Below are 18,440 nucleotides of genomic sequence, written 5' to 3' on the forward strand. Positions count from 1 at the left end.
TGGTTTTTCCGGGATGATTGTTTAAGATGCTAGCCACTCAGTCTTGCCCTCGTCTACAGCTTGCTCAGCCATGATCCTTGGAAATCGGCCCGAGGACACACGGAGCAGAGAGAGTTGTGATTAGTGCAGGACAGCCTGCTTTTGGCGGCACTTTAGAGAACAGACTGGAAATAGATGACCCAGAACAAGGCAGTAAATCATCCACATCAACTGAGAGACTTTCATGAAAGGACTGGGATTCCTATAAAGACTTTATGGCCACTTGTGAAATCAGCCCCAACCCAAGAAGCTATTAGAACACTCTCATGTTGTCAGAAAAAGCTGCTGCAATTTGCATACCCGATGCCCTGACATCTTCAGTACTGGCGTTGGTGGGCAAGGCTTTTCCCTCCAGGAGCTCGTGTTTCTGGCTGGGATCACTTTAGCATCTGAACTATGTCAGGAAGCTGGCGAGGAGACCAGAAGTTTGGTGGTGATAACTATACAGATTGGAGGCCCAGGATCTACCTGGGTGTGTGTGTGTGTGTGTGTGTGTGTACGTACACAAAAGAAAGAGGAGAGAAAGATGAGCGGGATTTTTACCATAAATGAAACTTTGCAGATCTCTCCGAATGGAAGTGTTAGGAGGGCCACAGAGGGAGATAAAAGGATGCTTGTCATGATGGTTCAGAAAGAGAAATAGGCCATGTTGAGTACAGTAGTCCCCCTTCTCCCTGGTTTTGCTTTCTGCAGTTTCAGTCACCCATGGTCAACCACGGTCTGAAAATATTCAATGGACGATTCCAGAAATAAATAATTAGTTACATTTTAAATTGCACTCTATTCTGAGGAGTATAAAATTTCACACCGTACAGCGCCGATCTGACCCAGATTGAATCCTGTCCAAGTCCTCCACTCTATATACGTTCTCTGCCTGTTAGTCATTTAGTAGCCATCCTGGTTGTCATAGTGACTGTGGCAGTATCACAGTGCTTTTGTTCAGATAACCCTTATTTTGCTTAATAATGGCCCCAAAGTGCCAGAATAGTGATGCTGGCAATTCAGAGATGCAAAACAGAAACTGTAAAGTGCTTCCTTTAAGTGAAAAGGTATATATGTATGTATATATAGGGAAAAACATAGACTATATAGGGTCTGTACTATCCACAGTTTTAGACATCCACTGGGGTCTTGGAACATATCCCCTGTGGATAAGGGGGGACTACTGTATATAATTTTCAGTTTTTCCCCTTTGCAACTGATAGATTAAAACAGGGGTGGGGAACGTTCGGCCCACCGGCCGTAATAAGGCCAACGAAATCATTTGGTCTGGCCCTGCCAAGGCATTAGGGGTGAGTTAATTAAATGTTTGACCAAATATAGCAGGCTAATTTTTAAGTCAATAATTTTGTATGGTCCACGAATGATGTTATAACTATCCAAATGGCTTAGCAGAAAAACGGTTCCCCACCCCTGGATTAAATGAAATAAACTCATTGCATAAAATCTATGTATCTAAGTTTTCAGTTAACCGCAGTGAAAAATATAATTTGCAGATTTCTTTCTACTTGTAAGCATTGTACTTGAAACACTTTTCTCAAAATATTCATACATTTATTATGTATCTTAAATGTTTTTATTTATCTTAAAATATTCCGATAACTTTTCAGGTACCTAATTAGTGAAGCAGCAGATGATTTTGATAATGAAAAAACTCTTCCCTAATTTCTTGGGTAGTAACTGCTCCTTTCCTAACCAACAGCCCTCCCCCGACTTTCAGTACTTTACACGTTAAGTTTGGGTATGGAGAGAGGAAGGCCTTAAATCTCTGTCATCATTACCTTTGGTATTATTGTTCATAAACTGTACCCTAAGCCAGCAGGAAGGGCTGACTCTACTAGAGCATCAAATATATCCTGACACCATGGAGAATGGGGCAGGTCTCTGATGAATCCAGCTAATGGTGGAAACATATCTTCACTATGGAGCTTCAAACTGACAGCCTCGAGTGCTCGACCCTGTTCACACGACTTGGGAAGTGTTCAAGGTGGCCCTTCACGGGCCTGACAGATCACTGTGCTCCGAAAACATTAAAACATAGGCCCGAGTCATACAGGTTATCTATCCACTGCATTTTGTGGCTTTGATAAACATGGGCGCAGAAATTTGAGTGAATTTATAGGACAGGAGTTCAAATGTGCTGACCTGTTATTTCCAAAGAAACGGTGTTGTCTCCTCTGTGTTCTGCGCTGCCCTCTCCTGGCTCCGGCATCGGTGATGAGAAAAACCAAGTGGTGGAAACACGTCTGTCATTTCTACTTTCCTCACTTTATTTTCTGAAAGTGAGGTCAGTGTACAGTTAATTCTAAATCAACTGCACATTATTAATTCTGATGTACCGAAGATATAAGTTGGTGTAGGAAATAGATGAGAGTAATTTGGCCATTTATATGGATTTCACAATGTCTGTGAAAAATAATTTTGCAGCTAATTGCATCATTAGTCAAATTTTCTGAATCATTGATGTGAGAATCCAATGTTACGGGAAATAATTTGAACACTTTTCTCCATGTTTGTATTTTTCAGTGGCTGCTAATTTACAGAAGATTGTAGATGACCCCAAAGCTTTAAAAACCTTGACATTTAAGTTGGTAAGTGGAAAGTTATGGAAAGAAGGTAAATCTGCTGCCATGAGGTGCCATCAAGGAATAATAATAGAGTTTCATACCCTGCTCTGTAATTTTATTGCTGCTGATGTTTCCTTTCGGGATCCATTTTTTGCATCCATCATTTGCCTGTTCGACATTTGGGAACATTTTCTGATCATGACCAGAAATTTCCTCTTCCGTCAGCATAGCTTGTCCTTTTACCATTACATCTTTAATGAAGAGTGGCCACTTGAGAATCTTGAACACCATGCCATTTTGCTTTCAGTTTTTATGGCTACTTGACCATATAGAACAAAATTAAACTGAATTCCAAGCAACTCTTTTTTTTTTCAGGTTTAAAACATTTATTATTTGGATGATGTATTTCAACATTTTCAGTAATTTGTTTTTTAAAGAGAGTGTGTTTTTTTTCAATCACAATTGACATACAATATTATATTAGTTTCATGTTGTACACACCAAAGTGTTGGTAGACCTTAAACTGCTTGCAGCATTCTGACTGTCCCTTGATACAATTAATTTAGGATTTTTAAAATGAGTCACTTAATGTACTGTTTGCTAAAACTTTTACTAAAGCATTCCTGAAGCTAAATGGTTCTAACTTAAAAATGAGGCTGATTATTATAGAAATGGTTTAGGTAATTGGAAGCAATTGTAGAACAGTTCTCTGAAGGCTAGTGAACAAAGACAACATCTTAGCTCCACATTGCAAATCGCAGTAACAGTTTCTCACAGGAGATACTCCAGTAGTTTTTTCTGCACAGTTTTTCTGGATTTTTAATAGAATAATAGGGGTGGCCACAGAGATACAGAATACTGAGCATTTTGGGGTCATTGTGAAACCAAGCGAGGGTGGAGAGAAGTCCAAATAGACAAAAGTGACTATTTCTTGAAAGTTTTAACATGCCTCCCATTAAGTACCCAGTTGTAAACTATAAATTAATTGTATTAAGGGCCAGTCAGAATGCTGCAAGCAATTTAAGGTCTAGATGATCAACACTTCGCTGTGTGCAACATGTATTGATGATCTGTTTCTTTTATTTCTTCTCAAATTTAATAGAAACCGTGCATGGCCAAAAATGCTAAGTGATTATTAGTTACAGTAAATGTTTGCCTGGTGCTAACTAGCTTTCTGGTCTTGCTTCTCATCTAGTTTCGGGTAGGTAGGCTATGCGTGATCAAAGATCTGCACAGAATTTATCTGATGAAATTTGTTTTGCTGCGATAATTTAAAAAAACCATCTTATTCAGACAGAGTGATAAATTAACAAATTGAAAATTTCACCTTCTTGCTTAGGACTCCTCTGTCACCTCTTACATTTCTAATTCACCTACATCTTTGTAAAGCACTTTCATTTACATGGAAATATATATTGATGAGAAAATGGCACCCTGTGCCAGCATTTCAAGCAATATTAACATTTTTGTATTCATTTTTATACCATTAGAAAGTAGTTATAACATACCACCTCCAGAACATTTCCCTGTTTGAACACATAAATAGAGGATGAGAGACTAAAACTCTCATGCTGGCTTATTCCCCCGTCTCTCAACCTGTTTACCTGTAAAACAGGGAGAGCAACCCTGCCTCTTGCCTACAACTGTAGGTTTCATATAACGGCTGCTAGAGTGTCTGTGAACGGAAGGGGAATGTGAAAGTCCCTCTCATGTCCTACTTTAATCAGTTTTCTTTCCTCGATTCTCTCTCTTGATTCTGTCTTGGGATCCTCTTATCTTCCAAAACTGACCCTCCTGACTACACCTCGCCAGCCCTAGCTCTGCTTACCACACTGAGGCGGTAGCCGGAGTAACTCTTCCACAATCGCCTGCTCCACTTGGTTCTTCGCTGTCCTCGTCTAAAAGTCAATCCCCTGAACATGGCTGAGGAAGCTCTCCCTGGTTGCCTTTCTTAATTTGACCAGCCCCCATGCATTTATTCTCTTTCTCTGTCCCCTCCTGCTTTCATCTGTTAGCCCTTTGTATGTACTTTTCCCTCTATTAAAATAACTTCTTCCCCAACTTCTTCAGGGCCTAGACATGTACCAATTTTCTGCCTAATTTTTACTTACTCTGATTTCCAATCCTGGTTTAGGTGCTCCTATATTCTCCTCCACAAGGATTATATTGTACTGACATTTTATAGACTAATTTATATCTCTAATAAATCTAGAGACTTTGGGTGGATAGAGATTTCTGTTTTAGATCCCCCCCCCCCCCCCCCCGCCAGTGCCTAGCACAGTGGCTGGCACAGCAGGGGCCTGATAATAATTAAAATATATCAGAGTACAAATCTCACTTAGAAAAACTTCAACCTAATCTTCATAGGACACTGGCATCTTGGTTAAAGCCACAGAGATCAAAGTATTTCATAAGCATTTTTCCTCATAAGCCACTGCTACTTGTAGCACTTTTATCTGTCACCTGCTTGTCATTTTAATCTCAGAGCTTTCTTTGCTTTTTGAAGGAGACCGCTAGGGGCCTGAATTTGTCTAAAGAACTGTTTGTAGTATCTTGGTACTGTGGTCTTGACGTTGCTAGACAAAGGTTTCACTCGGGGTGATGGGGACACTGTAAAAAATTACTGTTGCCTGGGTCCTGCTCCAGATAAACTAATTTAATTGCTCTTGGTGCAGCCTGGGAATTTCGAAAACACCCCCTGGTGCTTCCAGTGTGGAGCTGAGAAGCATTCCGTGTGTAGGCCCCTCCTCTGATCTCTCTCCTCTCCCCATTCCCACACTATTGGAAACATTTGGCTCAAGTTTGAAAAGATGTCTGTTCTTATCTTGTCTGTCTGCTTGTATGAGAAAAACAATGGCACAAGGTGAAAGGACATTGGTTACATAAAGAAGTGCTATTATGTTTTTCTCTGCCCAATCTTTAGCTTCAGATCTTTAGCTTCACTGGACAGACAAGTGAGGTGTGATTTCCATTGTTGACATGACCAAGGACAGGCAGATCAGAAACCTTTTTTAAAAAGCACTTTTAACAAAGTGGTGCAGGCATAAGAGGGCATTTCAGCTCAAATATAATTTGCTTCAGGTTTGACATTTCTGTACTATTTTGTTGTTGTTTTAAGACAAGGCTCCATAAATGTCATTTAAGTCATTTTTAAATTTGTTACCTTGCAATTTTTAAAGCAAATGAGTCTTGCTGCTTTCATGTGGAAGTTTTGAAATTGCATTAGTGCAAATCTGAAGTAAGAATACAGATTGTAAGTACATGTAATTTGCACCCAATTGGTACACATATACATGAGCATTATATATTTTAGTTACTGAAGTTGAATAACATGCATTGCAGATAGCAAATTTAATGAGTATTTTGGTAATTAACAGTAAAAGGGCCTTATCTTTGGAGGCTTTCCGCTTTGGCGTAGCTGGAGGCTACATGACTAATGTAACATTTTTCAAAGAACAACATAAAGCTGGGAAACTGTCAGTTCAGGAAGATCCATGGAGCAGCTCTCAAACAATGGTTCTCCAAGTGTGGTCCCGAGACTGGTAGTGCCAGCTCCACCTGGAAGCTGGAAACTTGATAAAAATGCAAATCCTAGGGTCCATCTCAAGCCTGAAGAATCAGAATTTCTGGGGGATGGGGCATGGGGATCTGTGTTTTAACACTCTGTCCAGGTGATTCTGATCTAGGCTAAAGCTTGAGAACCATTGCTTTAAAGGAAACTTGGAGGTTCAGTAGGGGAGAACAGTGGTTTGCAAACTGTACCAAACCTTTGAATCACCTGGGAGCTCAAATATCCCAGTGCCCAGGCCGTATCCCCCAGACCAATCAAACCTCTGGGGTGGACACGGGCATTAGTATGTTTTCAAGCTCTCCAGCTAGTTCCAACGTACACCCAGGTTTGGGGTGAAGGGATCCTTGTGGGTGACACTGGAGGATTCAGCTCCTCCACAGGCCACACCTGCTGGTCTGGAAGGAGGGGTGAGGAGGTGGGGAGCATCAGGAGTGCAGACACTTGAGTGAGCGCATGCATCACTGTACTGCCATGCTGGGTTCCTGATACTGGATACATTTCCCTTTGAAGCTGAGGTTCACAAAATGTGGGCCTTGGAATTCTGGGGTTCCTTGAGACCCTTTTTAGAGTATACTGGGTGTGAAAACTCTCATTATAATACTAAGATTTTACTTGTCTTTTCCATTGTGTTGACATTGGTAGAAAAGCCCTGGTGGGTAAAATTGCTAATGTCAGCATGAATCAAGGCAGGAACCTCAAACTGTACCATAGCCATCCTGTTATTCACAGGCATGCACACACTCAGTCACTGTTAAAAATTTAAATCCAAAAAAAGCTAGTGTCATTTAAGAATTTTTAAAGAAACATGCCGAAACCGGTTTGGCGTAGTGGATAGAGCGTCGGCTTGCGGACTGAAAGGTCCCAGGTTCGATTCCGGTCAAGGGCATGTACCTGGGTTGCGGGCACATCCCCAGAAGGAGATGTGCAGGAGGCAGCTGATCGATGTTTCTCTCTCATCGATGTTTCTAACTCTCTATCTCTCTCCCTTCCTCTCTGTAAAAAATCAATAAAATATATTTAAAAAAAAAAAAGAATTTTTAAAGAAACATATTTTATTAAATCTGTCGACTTGAGGACACATGTTTTTAATGTGTGTGATGAAATGGGAAGCACTTCTTCAGTGACTGAAGTCAGTGGTTGTGCCCAGGAAAAGCACTTGTGAGATTGTTTGAGCTGTGAGCTGAACCACCCATTTTTTTTTTTTTCTTAAAAGAATAACTGACAAACTATGGTTATTCAGACAAGGGATGTGGCAGGTATTTTTTCCAAAATGAACCAAGTAAGCCTGGAAACTCACAGAGAATAATGACAGTTTTATTGTTAATAATTTTAGCTTTTGAACACAAATAGGATTTTGGAAAACTTATATCCGCCACTCTACATTTGACCACATCAATATTGTAGAAAATTGATGAGAACCAACCATATGAAGACTCACTGAACAGAAATTCTATAACTAAGGATATAAGGAAGACTTGACTGGTAGGAGGGACTGATACACAGAACTAGCAGGTCCTACACCCACATGTGGCAGTGAAGAATCAGAAGGGATATCTTCTCTGAGCAGACCCCCCTGAGGAGGAGGGGTCCCAGTGGGGCACTAGTGCCAGGAAGGGGAGTCCCCATAACATCTGGCTGTGAAAACCAGTGAGGATTGCATCTGAGTGAGACAGAGGGCTGCTGGAGTTCCTTTTGAAGAGCCTGCACATGGACTTGCAAACACAGCTCAAAAAGTGCCAGGGGTCAGAAGCACTGGCAGGCATCATTGCTCCTTGCTCCTTTGTTGAGCTCTTTTCCCCACCCAGCCAGCAGGCATGCACCAAATCTGAACTCTCCATTAAGCTGGCTAACACTCTTCCCCTCTGCACTGGTAACTCCGAGACCCCACCCAACCCATGTGTCAGGCCCAAGCCTTCCAATGGCTTTTCCACACAAGCAGCAAGCCTCGACTCACACTGGGAACTTTCCAAGATCTCCCAAAGGTCTACAGATCCAAACAAGCAGTGACTGGCTTCAGTGTGCCTAATACTAAGCAGACACAAGCCTGGCACAATTGGCCCCCATGCGCAGCACTGGTGGCAGCCAGCCTTAGTTCCCAGCATAGCCTCTTCCAAGTGCCTTTAAGTCCAGCACAAGTGGCAACCAATGGCAAATCACTTTGTAACTCCCACCAGGGGGCCTACACCAGAGCACCTCCCAACCAGCTCCACAAACAAATCCAAAGGGTGGACTTGGCTGGCACGTAAGCACCTGCACAATAGCATGTCCTCTATAGTCACGGCCAGCCCTCACAGCCAATCATCCTGAGGATCAGCGCTGACAGCAGTCAAGGCTCAGCTACAACAGTTGGGCACATAAAACCCAGTCCTAGGACACTCCTGGAAGACTCAACTCAGGTGGCCAAGGAGACTGCACCCCTAGGCCCCTACCACTTAGGGCCGCTCTGCCAAGACCAGGAGATGTAGGGAATCAGCCAGAATGAGGAGACAAACATGTCCCAAATGACAGACTAGGACAGATCTCCAGAAAAAATAAATAGAATGAAATGGAAATAAGCAGTCTACCAGATATAGAGTTCAAAACACTGGCTATAAGGATTCTCAGTGAACATAGGGGAAGAATACATGAACTCAGAATTTCGACAGCGATAGAAACCATGAAATGCAAAATAAAATATCTGAAGTTAACTAACAAGCAAAATAGAGATGACAAAAAGTAATGACCAAAACATTGATGTGCTGGGGTTAAGTAAAATTATAGTGATTTTAGAATGTGTTCAAATTTAAGTGATCATCAACTTAAAATGGACTGTTATAAACATAGCTTGGTATATAAGAAGCACATGGTAACTGCAAGAGATATACAGGAAATACAGTGAAGGGAATTCAAACATACCATAGAAAGTAGTTAATTAGCAAGAGAATAAGAAAGAAATATATAACTACATAAATAATGAGAACATTATTTAAATCAGTGGTTCTCAACCTTCCTAATGCTGCGACCCTTTAATACAGTTCCTCATGTTGTGGTGACCCCCAATTTCATTGTTACAAATTGAACATAATTAAAGCATAGTGATTAATCACAAAAACAATATGTAATTATATATGTGTTTTCCGGTGGTCTTAGGCGACCCCTGTGAAAGGGTCATTTGACCCCCCCAAAGGGGTCGCGACCCACAGGTTGAGAACCTCTGCTTTAAATGGACTAAATGCTTCAACCAAAAGACATAGGGTGGCTCAATGGATTAAAAACAAGACCCATAAATATTCTGCTTACAAGAGATTGAAAAATACACAGACTCTAAGTAAAGGGATGGAAAAGATATTTCATGCAAATATAAAGGGGGGGGAAAAAGCTGGGGTAGCAATATTTATATCAGACAGACAACACAGACTTTAAAACAAAGGCTGTAACAAGAGAGAAAGAAGGACATTTCATGAAAAAGGGATCAATCCATCAAGAGGATATAACTTGGGTACATCTATGTACCCAACATAGGAGCACCTAAATATATAAAGCAAACATTGATGGACAAAGGAGATTGACAGTTATAGTAGGTATCTTTAGCATCTCATTGACATCAATGGATAGATCATCCAGACAGAAAATCAACAAGGAGATAGTGGCCTTAGAGCCTATGGACTTAAAAAAGTATCAGTTATAAGTGCACATGAAACATTTTCCAGTGCACTTAAATATAGACCTCATGTAAGGCCACAAAACAAGTCTCAATAAATTTTTAAAAATTGATTCTTCTTCTATCACAATGCTATAAAACTAGAAATCAGTGACTATTAGGAAACTGAAAAATACAGTAAGGCTAAATAACATGCTATTAAATAATGAATGGGTTAACAATAATATCAATGAAGAAATTAAAAGATACCTTGAGATAAATGAAAACACAATGACCCCAAATTTATGGTACACAGTTGAAACAAGAAAAATCTCAATATACCCTTCAACCTATAAGGAACTAGAAAAAGAGGAATGCACAAACAGTCTAAGTGAGTGGAAGGAAAGAATTAATAAAGATCAGAATGGAAATGAACTAGAGACCAACAAAATTGATAGACCTTTATTTAGCCAGATTCATCAAGAGAAAAGAGGGAGGGTACAAATAAAATCAGAAATGAAAGAAGTTATACTATAACTTGAAAATCCTAAAGATTCCACCAACAAACTATTAGAAGTAATAAATGAATCAGGTCAAGTAGCAGTATATAAAATAAATATTCAGAAATTAGTTGCAATTTTATGCATTAACAAAATATCAGAAAGAGACATTAAAAAGGCAGTCCCATTTACAATTGTGTCAAAAACAATACCTAGGAATAAATTTAAGCGAGGTAAAAGACCTATACTCAAAAAACTAAGACATTGAAGAATGAAATTGAGTAAGATACAAATAAATGGAAGTATATACCATGCTGTGGATAGGAAGAATTTACATCATCAAAATGTCCATACTACCCAAAGCAATCTTCAGGTTTAGTGCAATCCCTATCAAAATCCCAATGGTATGTTTCACACAACTAGAACAAATAATATTAAAACTTCTATGGAACCACAAAAGTCCCCGGCTAGTCAAAGCAGTATTATGCAAGAAAAACAAAGTTGGAGGTATGCTATCTGATATAAAACTATTCTACAAGGCGGTCCTAGCATAAAAACAGACACACAGATCAATGGAGCAGAATAGAGAGCCAAGAAATAAACCTACCCTATGTGGTCAATTAATCTATGACAAAGGAGGCAAGAATATACAATGGAGAAATGACAGTAAATAGTGTTGGGAAAGCTGGACAGATACATTCAAAAGAAGGAAACTGGATCACTTTCTTACACCATATACAAAAATAATCTTAAAATGGGTTAAAGATTTCAATGTAAGACTCAAAACCATAAAACTCCTAGAAGAAAACATAGGCAGTAAACTTTTTGACATCTATATGTCTGTCTCCTAGGCCAAGGGTTTTGGCACACTGAAGGTAACCATCAACAAAAAGACAATCTGCTGAATGGAGAAAATATTCACCAATAATACATTCAATAAGTCAGTAATGTCAAAAATATATAAGTAACTTATACAGCTTAACACTAAGAAAACAAAGGAGCTGCTTTCAAAATGGGCAGAGGATATGTTTATTGGGTGACATATGAAAAGATGTTCAACACCATTTATCATCCACATCATTTATCATCTGGAAATGCAAATCAAAACCATACTGAGATATCACCTCACACCTGTCAGAATGGCTATCATCAATAAATCAACAAACAAGAACTGGCAAAGATGTCGAGAGAAGGAAACCTTACAGTGCACTGTTGATGGAATTGCATATTGGTGCAGCCTTTATGGAAAACAGTATGGAGGAGATTCCTCAGAAAATTAACCATAGAACTACCATATGACCCAGCAATCTCACATCTGGGTATTTATCCCAAGAAATCCTAATCACTAATTCTAAAAGATAATTTGCAGCTTATGTACAATAGCTGACATCTAGAAATAACTGAAGTGCTCATTGGTGGTGGAATGGATAAAGAGTGGACATATAGACAGCGGAATATTATCTGGCCATAAAAAAAATACAACAGTGAAATCTGGCCATTTATAACAACGTGAATGGACATAAAAGGTATTATGCTAAGTGTATTAAGTCAGACTAAGAAAGACAAATACCATTTGATTTCATTTATGTGAGTAATCTATAAAAACAAAAGCCAACAAAACAGAAACAAAGTCATAGACATGGAATAAATTGATGGTTGCCAGGTTGGGGGGAGCGGGGCAGGGCAGGTAATTGAGAAAGGTAACAGGATTAAGTACAAATTGACATTTATAAAAATGCCAGTTATAAAAACAGTCACAGGGAAGGGAATATAGCCTATTATATTTTATAACTGTGAGTGGTGTCAGAGTGGTACTACACTTATTTAAGTCACCACTTTGTAAGTTATATAAATGTCTAATCACTATGTTGTACAGCTGAAACTAATATAATATCTTATGTCAACTATAATGGAAATTTTTTTAAAGAACCATTCAAAGTGCAAGGGTGACCAATGGATTTCAGTGTAGCAGAGTATAGAAAGTTCAGTGCTATGGTTTCAGATTCCACATTATAACTAAGCTTTAAGAAACTATCACTTGGCCAGTTTGGGTAGTCTAATAAACAATATCCACGAAGTGTCTAGAAAGGCTATTAAAATACTCTTCCTTTTTTCAACTACAAATTGTTGTGAGCCTGGATTATCTTTATACACTATTCAAGGACAACAAACAATAGATTGAATGCAGAAGCAGGTATGAGAATCCAGCCATCTTCTATTAAGCAAGACATTTAAAAGATTTGCAAAATATAAAGCAATGCCAATCTTCTCAAATTTCTTTTGTTTTGGTATAAACTGTAGTTATTTATATTAGCTTGAAATGGGTATATTTTATGTTTAATGAATTAGTAAATGAATATTTTAGAAATTTGTTTTAATTTTTAAGGCAGTATAATGAATATAACCTACATAAACATTGTTTTTTAATATATTTTAATAATGCTTTAACATTTAAATGTTTAAAATAAAAATTAAAACAGAAAAATTTAGTATCTATATAATAAAAGCCTAAGCAACCATTATGGTGGAATGACCAGAACAACCGGTCACTATCATGCGCACTGACCACAAGGGGGCAGATGCTCAACGCAGGAGCTACCCCCTGGTGGTCTGTGCGCTCCCACAGGGGGAGCGCCGCTCAGCCACAAGCTGGGCTCACAGCTGGCGAGCGCAGCTGCGGTGGTGGGAGCCTCTCCCACCTCTGTGGCAACACTAAGAAGCAGCAAGCTGAGTGGTAAGGAGCAGCGAGCAGGCGGGCGGTAAGGAGCAAGAGGTCCTAGACTGCAAGAGGGATGTCTGACTGCCAACTTAGGCCTGATCCCCACAGGGAGCTGGCCTAAGCCTGTAGGTGGACATCCCCCGAGGAGTCCCGGACTGCGAGAGGGCCAGGTTGAGGGTCCCCCCCCTCCCCCCCCCCCGCCCAGTGCACTAATTTCATGCACTGGGCCTCTAGTAAGACTATAAAGGGATTCTGAGACCAAAAAGTTTGAGGGTCTCTGCTTCCTTTTCTCTAGATTTCAGAATCATTTGCATGTTGCCCCCATTAGTGTTTTGCAGGCCACAGTAAGAGAGAGATACGGGCTCAGCTTTGGCTAAAAGAGAACGAGTGTGGTAGAGCATGGGGAAAGGGCTGAGTGCCTTGAAGCAGAGCCAAGTGACCTGGCTTGTGCCTCTTCGCCAGGAAACAGAACAGGGCAGTGGGGACAGGGAGTGGGATGTGCACCCCCTGAAGATTCCCTGTGAGCTATGCCCTCAATAGCCACTGGCTTGGTCACCCACTCGCCTTGTAAATTCCATTACTCTTCACAAAAAGGATTTAATATTTCTATTTCTATTCGGTTTAACCAACACTGGATATTTTGTTTTTCTTCCTCATCATCTTAACCTGCTGTCATTCACATGATCGAATTCCTGATGTAGCTTTCAGATGCACTGATGTGCTTCACACTCGGCAGTCTGACCTTTGCACCTGCAGCCATCCTTTGTTCTCAGATGTCTGTCAGTTGCCTATTCATTATACAGATTGTCTCTGTCCCCTTTCAGTGGGTTGAGTAAATAATATTGTTTGTTAAACCAATCTGCCTAAACATTCCCTTCTTCTCTCCTGCTACTGCAAACAGTGAGCGTAGAATGAGAAAATTGGTAGGGGAGGTGAATATGACAGTATCAGTATAAAAAATGCCCACCAGAAAATCTCAGCTGAACAGCCTTCTATGCCTGTAGTACTTTGTTGAAAGTGATAAGGGAAGGACTGTTTCTGATCTGCCCCTGGCAATGCAAACAATGCAAACTGTGCTTTACTGAATATCTTATCTGTCAAGTAAAACCAGAGAAATCACTGGATAGGCACAAAGTAAACGTCTTAAATGCTAACTAATGTTCCTACTACCCTTTAGGCTACTGATTTTCTTATGTAAGCATAACTACTCATGCTGTTATTTTAAAGGTAATTATTTTAAAATATTCAAGTTATATATTCTAATTAGCTGCTTATGTTAAAGGAAAATGCTGGGGTTGACAAAGGGCTGAGTTTATGTACTGTTTTGTGGAAGCAGTGCTAAGCAGGCTCATTGTGATGTTTGGAAAGGGCTTTTCTGTTTCCCCCATTGCAAACTAATTATTTTGACAATGATTTAGTAAGAATTAGGCCAAGAAAAGGTTTGTATGGTCCTTTGTAATTTGTTGCCCATTTTCAGACATTCATCAGATTTTTTCTCTCCACTGGTGGTACTTACATAATATTCAATGGTGATTTGAGTGTTGTGTGTGTGTGTGTGTATGAAAGAGAGGGAGGTGCAAAGGAAAATAGAAATAACTTATGAATTAGGACCAGTGAGAGGTTTGATGGGCAATGGCTTATTTCTAGTTCCTTATTTTTCTTCCACTTCCTTATTATTTTTCTTCAAAATCAAAAAGTATTTGGCACACTATAATTTGAGCCAATTGTAGGCAATTAGTTTGTCCTAAATTATTAGAAACAAAATTCTTTCTGTTATGGGAAAATGACATATTATGGTACCTTTTCCTGTAAAAATAACTCACTGGGACTTAAATAACAGTTACCTATGAAGAACCATTCCTCTACATGGTGACTACTTTTTTTTCCGGCCAGTTTTACAGAGGAGATGATTTTGGTAAAAAACAAGTTTCCCTTGAGTGACTTCCTAGGTCTCAGATCTCTTCTCATTTTCATACTACCCTTTTAAAAAGTATTAACGAGCCCTAATTTTGAAAGTATATTTAAAAATCATTGTAATCGTTGAAAATTTATATGTGGTTTCTTGTCAGTCAGATGGTTCATTGGCAGTTCCAAAGCTGAGAGCCTGGGCACAGTGGTATTTTAACTGGGTTACCCATCCCTTCCCGTTTTCCGTATTTGATAGCATGGGGTTTCTTACAGCACTTAGCACCCAGTAGTCATTTTGGAGTTTGATTCTTCTGGAAGAAGGGGGGACACATGGCCCCATATTGAACATGTCTTTTCTTGGTTCTGCCATCACATGAACAATTCTGTAAAAACCAACACTCAAGGAGTCGGGTTTTTTTGTTTTCCATTTTCAGGCTTCTGGCTGTGATGGATCTGAGATTCCAGACGAAGTGAAGCTGATCGGGTTTGCTCAGTTGAGTGTCAGCTGATATATGTCCCTTGAGGTGCCCTGATCTGTCATGCCTCCCTCACCACACTCCCCCTCAACCTTTCCCTCCCCACGTCCTCCCACCCCCTCACTCCCAGTTCCCAGCAAAATCTGAAGATTGTGAAGAGGCCGGCTTCGACGAAATGGGATAAAAAAGAATTTTTTAAAACTTAACACTCCGAGTTCTGCTTTATTCTCTAGCAAGCCACAGTATAAGAACAAGCAAATGCCACAGCTGCACGACTGTTGCTCATTTTTCCAAAAGCTATTTAATATTCTTAGCAATTAATTCGGATATCCCTTAAGTGAAAAGAATCTGAACTATACTCAGGTGGTCCTATTTATTGGCAACAAAGTGAATTTTTCTATCAGAAGCTCTTCTTTCATTTTTGTTCTTTCTGTTATACTTTAACTGTATATCTGACAATGCTGCCTCTTTTATGTTGTATTTAGAAATTAATATACTTATAAAATTAAGATTTATTAGCCAAACTTGAATTCTAGTTTTAAAACTGACTGTGAATTTTATTTTTCATATATTTATGCATTACACACCTTAGCTAGGAAAAGAAAAGTTTTTGATTATATGCTTCTTGTAGTAAATCTCTTGTTATTTAAACAAAAAAGTTTTCAGGTCTATCTTTGGGAGTATTTATAACTTCTGATTTTTGAACTGACTGAATTAAGAACTAGGATGCTTATTCTTTTGGTTTGTTTGCCTAAAAACCAATCCACAATCTGATTGTCTCCTGGGGGAGGGAGGTGCCTTGCAAACTTTCATATGAAGAATGTGCCTGAGGCTGCTTTACTCCGGAATAGCCTCAGATCCAAAACATCCTCCACATACAGTGGCATCTGTAAGTGTTGCTTCATTGGAACATTTAGAAAGCTATACAAAATGTTGCCATTCTGTTAGATTGCTACTTATGTACCCATCTCTGATTTGACTTCTCCTTAAATGTTAGGATTTGTTGGCCCAAAGGTGATAAACTTGAAAATACCAGAATCAGAGTTTTACTTGAAATTGTGCAGAACACCCAGATGGAGTAAAACAAACAAACAAAAACAGAAAACGTTTTGTGCAATGACTAAAAAGATGAAGTTTCAAGAATAAATACTGTCAACTCAAGTAGCCCTCTGCTGGACTACGTATTAATGTAATTGCAAACTTGGGATTTTCAAAATTGGAATCAAAACTTTCAGGGAGGTGGGCTCCCGGGATGGTACCATTTGCTCTTTCCTTGCTAACCCTAGATATGGCAGCTCTTTAATGTCCTTTAAAAAGCAAATATATATTACTAAAGAAAACAAAGTTCTTTATAATTGCCTTGTCATAATTGTTAAGGTGTTCTAGAACCATTTGCATACAATTTAATGTAACATCATTCCATTCTATTGTTTACACAAAGATTACTCAAAGATGACTGCAAAGGTAAAAGGAAAATAAAAGTGTATTGCACAAAGAAACAGTGTCACTTTGTTTTGTTCCTTCTTTAGGAATCATCTGCCTAGTAAAAATTAACTAGAGCAAGCATCTCAAACTCAAAGGCTAACACAGGCCAAATAAACAAGGTTTATGTGGGCAGCAAAAAAAAAAAAAAAAAAAGCTTAAATTTTTATAGAAACGTAGGTTTATTTCAAAAAGTGTAGTATAAAAAATAAAGAACCATAGCAATGATAAAATTAATGTTTTCTTCCTGATACTTGGCATCTCTTCTCTGCTACTGCCTTTCCTACTTCGGGGGAAATCTTGTTCATAGTGATTACTTTCAAAATTGACCCAAGGTGAATGTCAGTAATTCTGGATCTGACAGGAGACTTATTTCCTTTCATAATTGTAAATAACTGCTCACACCATTGTATTGGCTGGGCCGCAAAAATATTCGTTGTGGGCTGCCTGCGGCCTGTGAGTTTGACATGCTTGAACTAGAGAAAAGTGTTCTGGAGAAAGAATAAGGCATCCATCCTATCAGAATCAGATTTGACAAATAAATTTGCCTGAGGAGAAAATGAAAAATAAACATTCACACTTCATGCTGGCTGCCTTTGCAGCCATAGGGCTAAGAAGGTAGGATGATGACATAGGAAGACTCCGAACTCATCTCCTCCAACAAACATGTAAAATCTATACCTACAGACAAAGCAGTTCCCCCAGGAAAAGAACTAAGGACCAACTGAACAGCTTCTGCACACAGGAAAGGGTAGGAGAGATGTGAACCTCCCCTCCCCCGCCCCCAAACAAACTGATCTGCAGTTGGGAGGGATCACTGAGGGGCCTGGGTACAGACTCACACACCCTGGGACACAGCACAACGTCGTTTAAAGGGCACCTAAACAACATGAGAAAGAAATCAATTCACTAACCAAAAAGCATCTGCCAAACAGGAGGGGAACTGAGGGAACTCTGCTTTGTCAGAGGCACCAAAAAGTGCCATTTGTTGCACTTCCCCTCCACCTTGGCTGCTTGAGCAGGAGCATAATCCAGGTGCTCTAACCAGCTGGCCAAGGTTATCTCCGTGTGCGCCAGGCCCACTCACCAGCTCCTGCAGCACACACCTGCTGCAGCTTGCCCAGGGCCCAAGCATGCCCCAAGAACAGCTCAAGCCATCTTGCTAAGGCGACCATGGCACAGCTTGCACCTGGTACTCCCCGTGGCCCTGACATGATGTGCCCCTGGGATTTCCTGTGGCCAAAGTGCAATCCAACTCCATCTACGACCTGCTGGCCAAGGCAGCCCCCGTTTGTATCTCCCCCCTGGTCTCCCTGCTGCTCATGCCCACTGCAGCTCCAACTGCAGCTAGCCTGTCACAGATATATGGCACACCCAATCTCCTCTAAGGCCTGGAGAAGCTGCTGTTTAGCCTAATTCACAGAAACAGAGAGAGACAACCAAAATGAGGAGAGAGATACATTTTTCAAGTGAAAGACAAAGACAAAACACCTCAGGAACAAAACTAAATGAAAGAGAGGCAAGCAATTTTCCAGATAGAATTCAAAACAATGGTTATA

The 18,440-nt window shown here is 39.8% G+C and overlaps 1 protein-coding gene across 1 annotated transcript in view; it reads left to right on the top strand.

Moving 5' to 3' along the window:
* STK39 (serine/threonine kinase 39) overlaps window positions 1-16,898 on the top strand; it is a 279,377-nt gene extending 262,479 nt beyond the window's left edge. The window contains exons 17-18 of the mRNA XM_070422811.1: window positions 2,566-2,630; window positions 15,358-16,898. Coding sequence (XP_070278912.1) covers window positions 2,566-2,630; window positions 15,358-15,432 — 140 coding nt within the window. The 3' untranslated portion in view covers window positions 15,433-16,898. The remainder of the gene's footprint in view (window positions 1-2,565; window positions 2,631-15,357) is intronic.
* The last annotated feature ends 1,542 nt before the right edge of the window (window positions 16,899-18,440 follow it).

Source organism: Myotis yumanensis, unplaced genomic scaffold (assembly GCF_028538775.1).
Source record: "Myotis yumanensis isolate MYYU_CA2020_CCGP unplaced genomic scaffold, mMyoYum1.0.hap1 SCAF_8, whole genome shotgun sequence".
Taxonomy (NCBI): Eukaryota; Metazoa; Chordata; class Mammalia; order Chiroptera; family Vespertilionidae; genus Myotis; species Myotis yumanensis.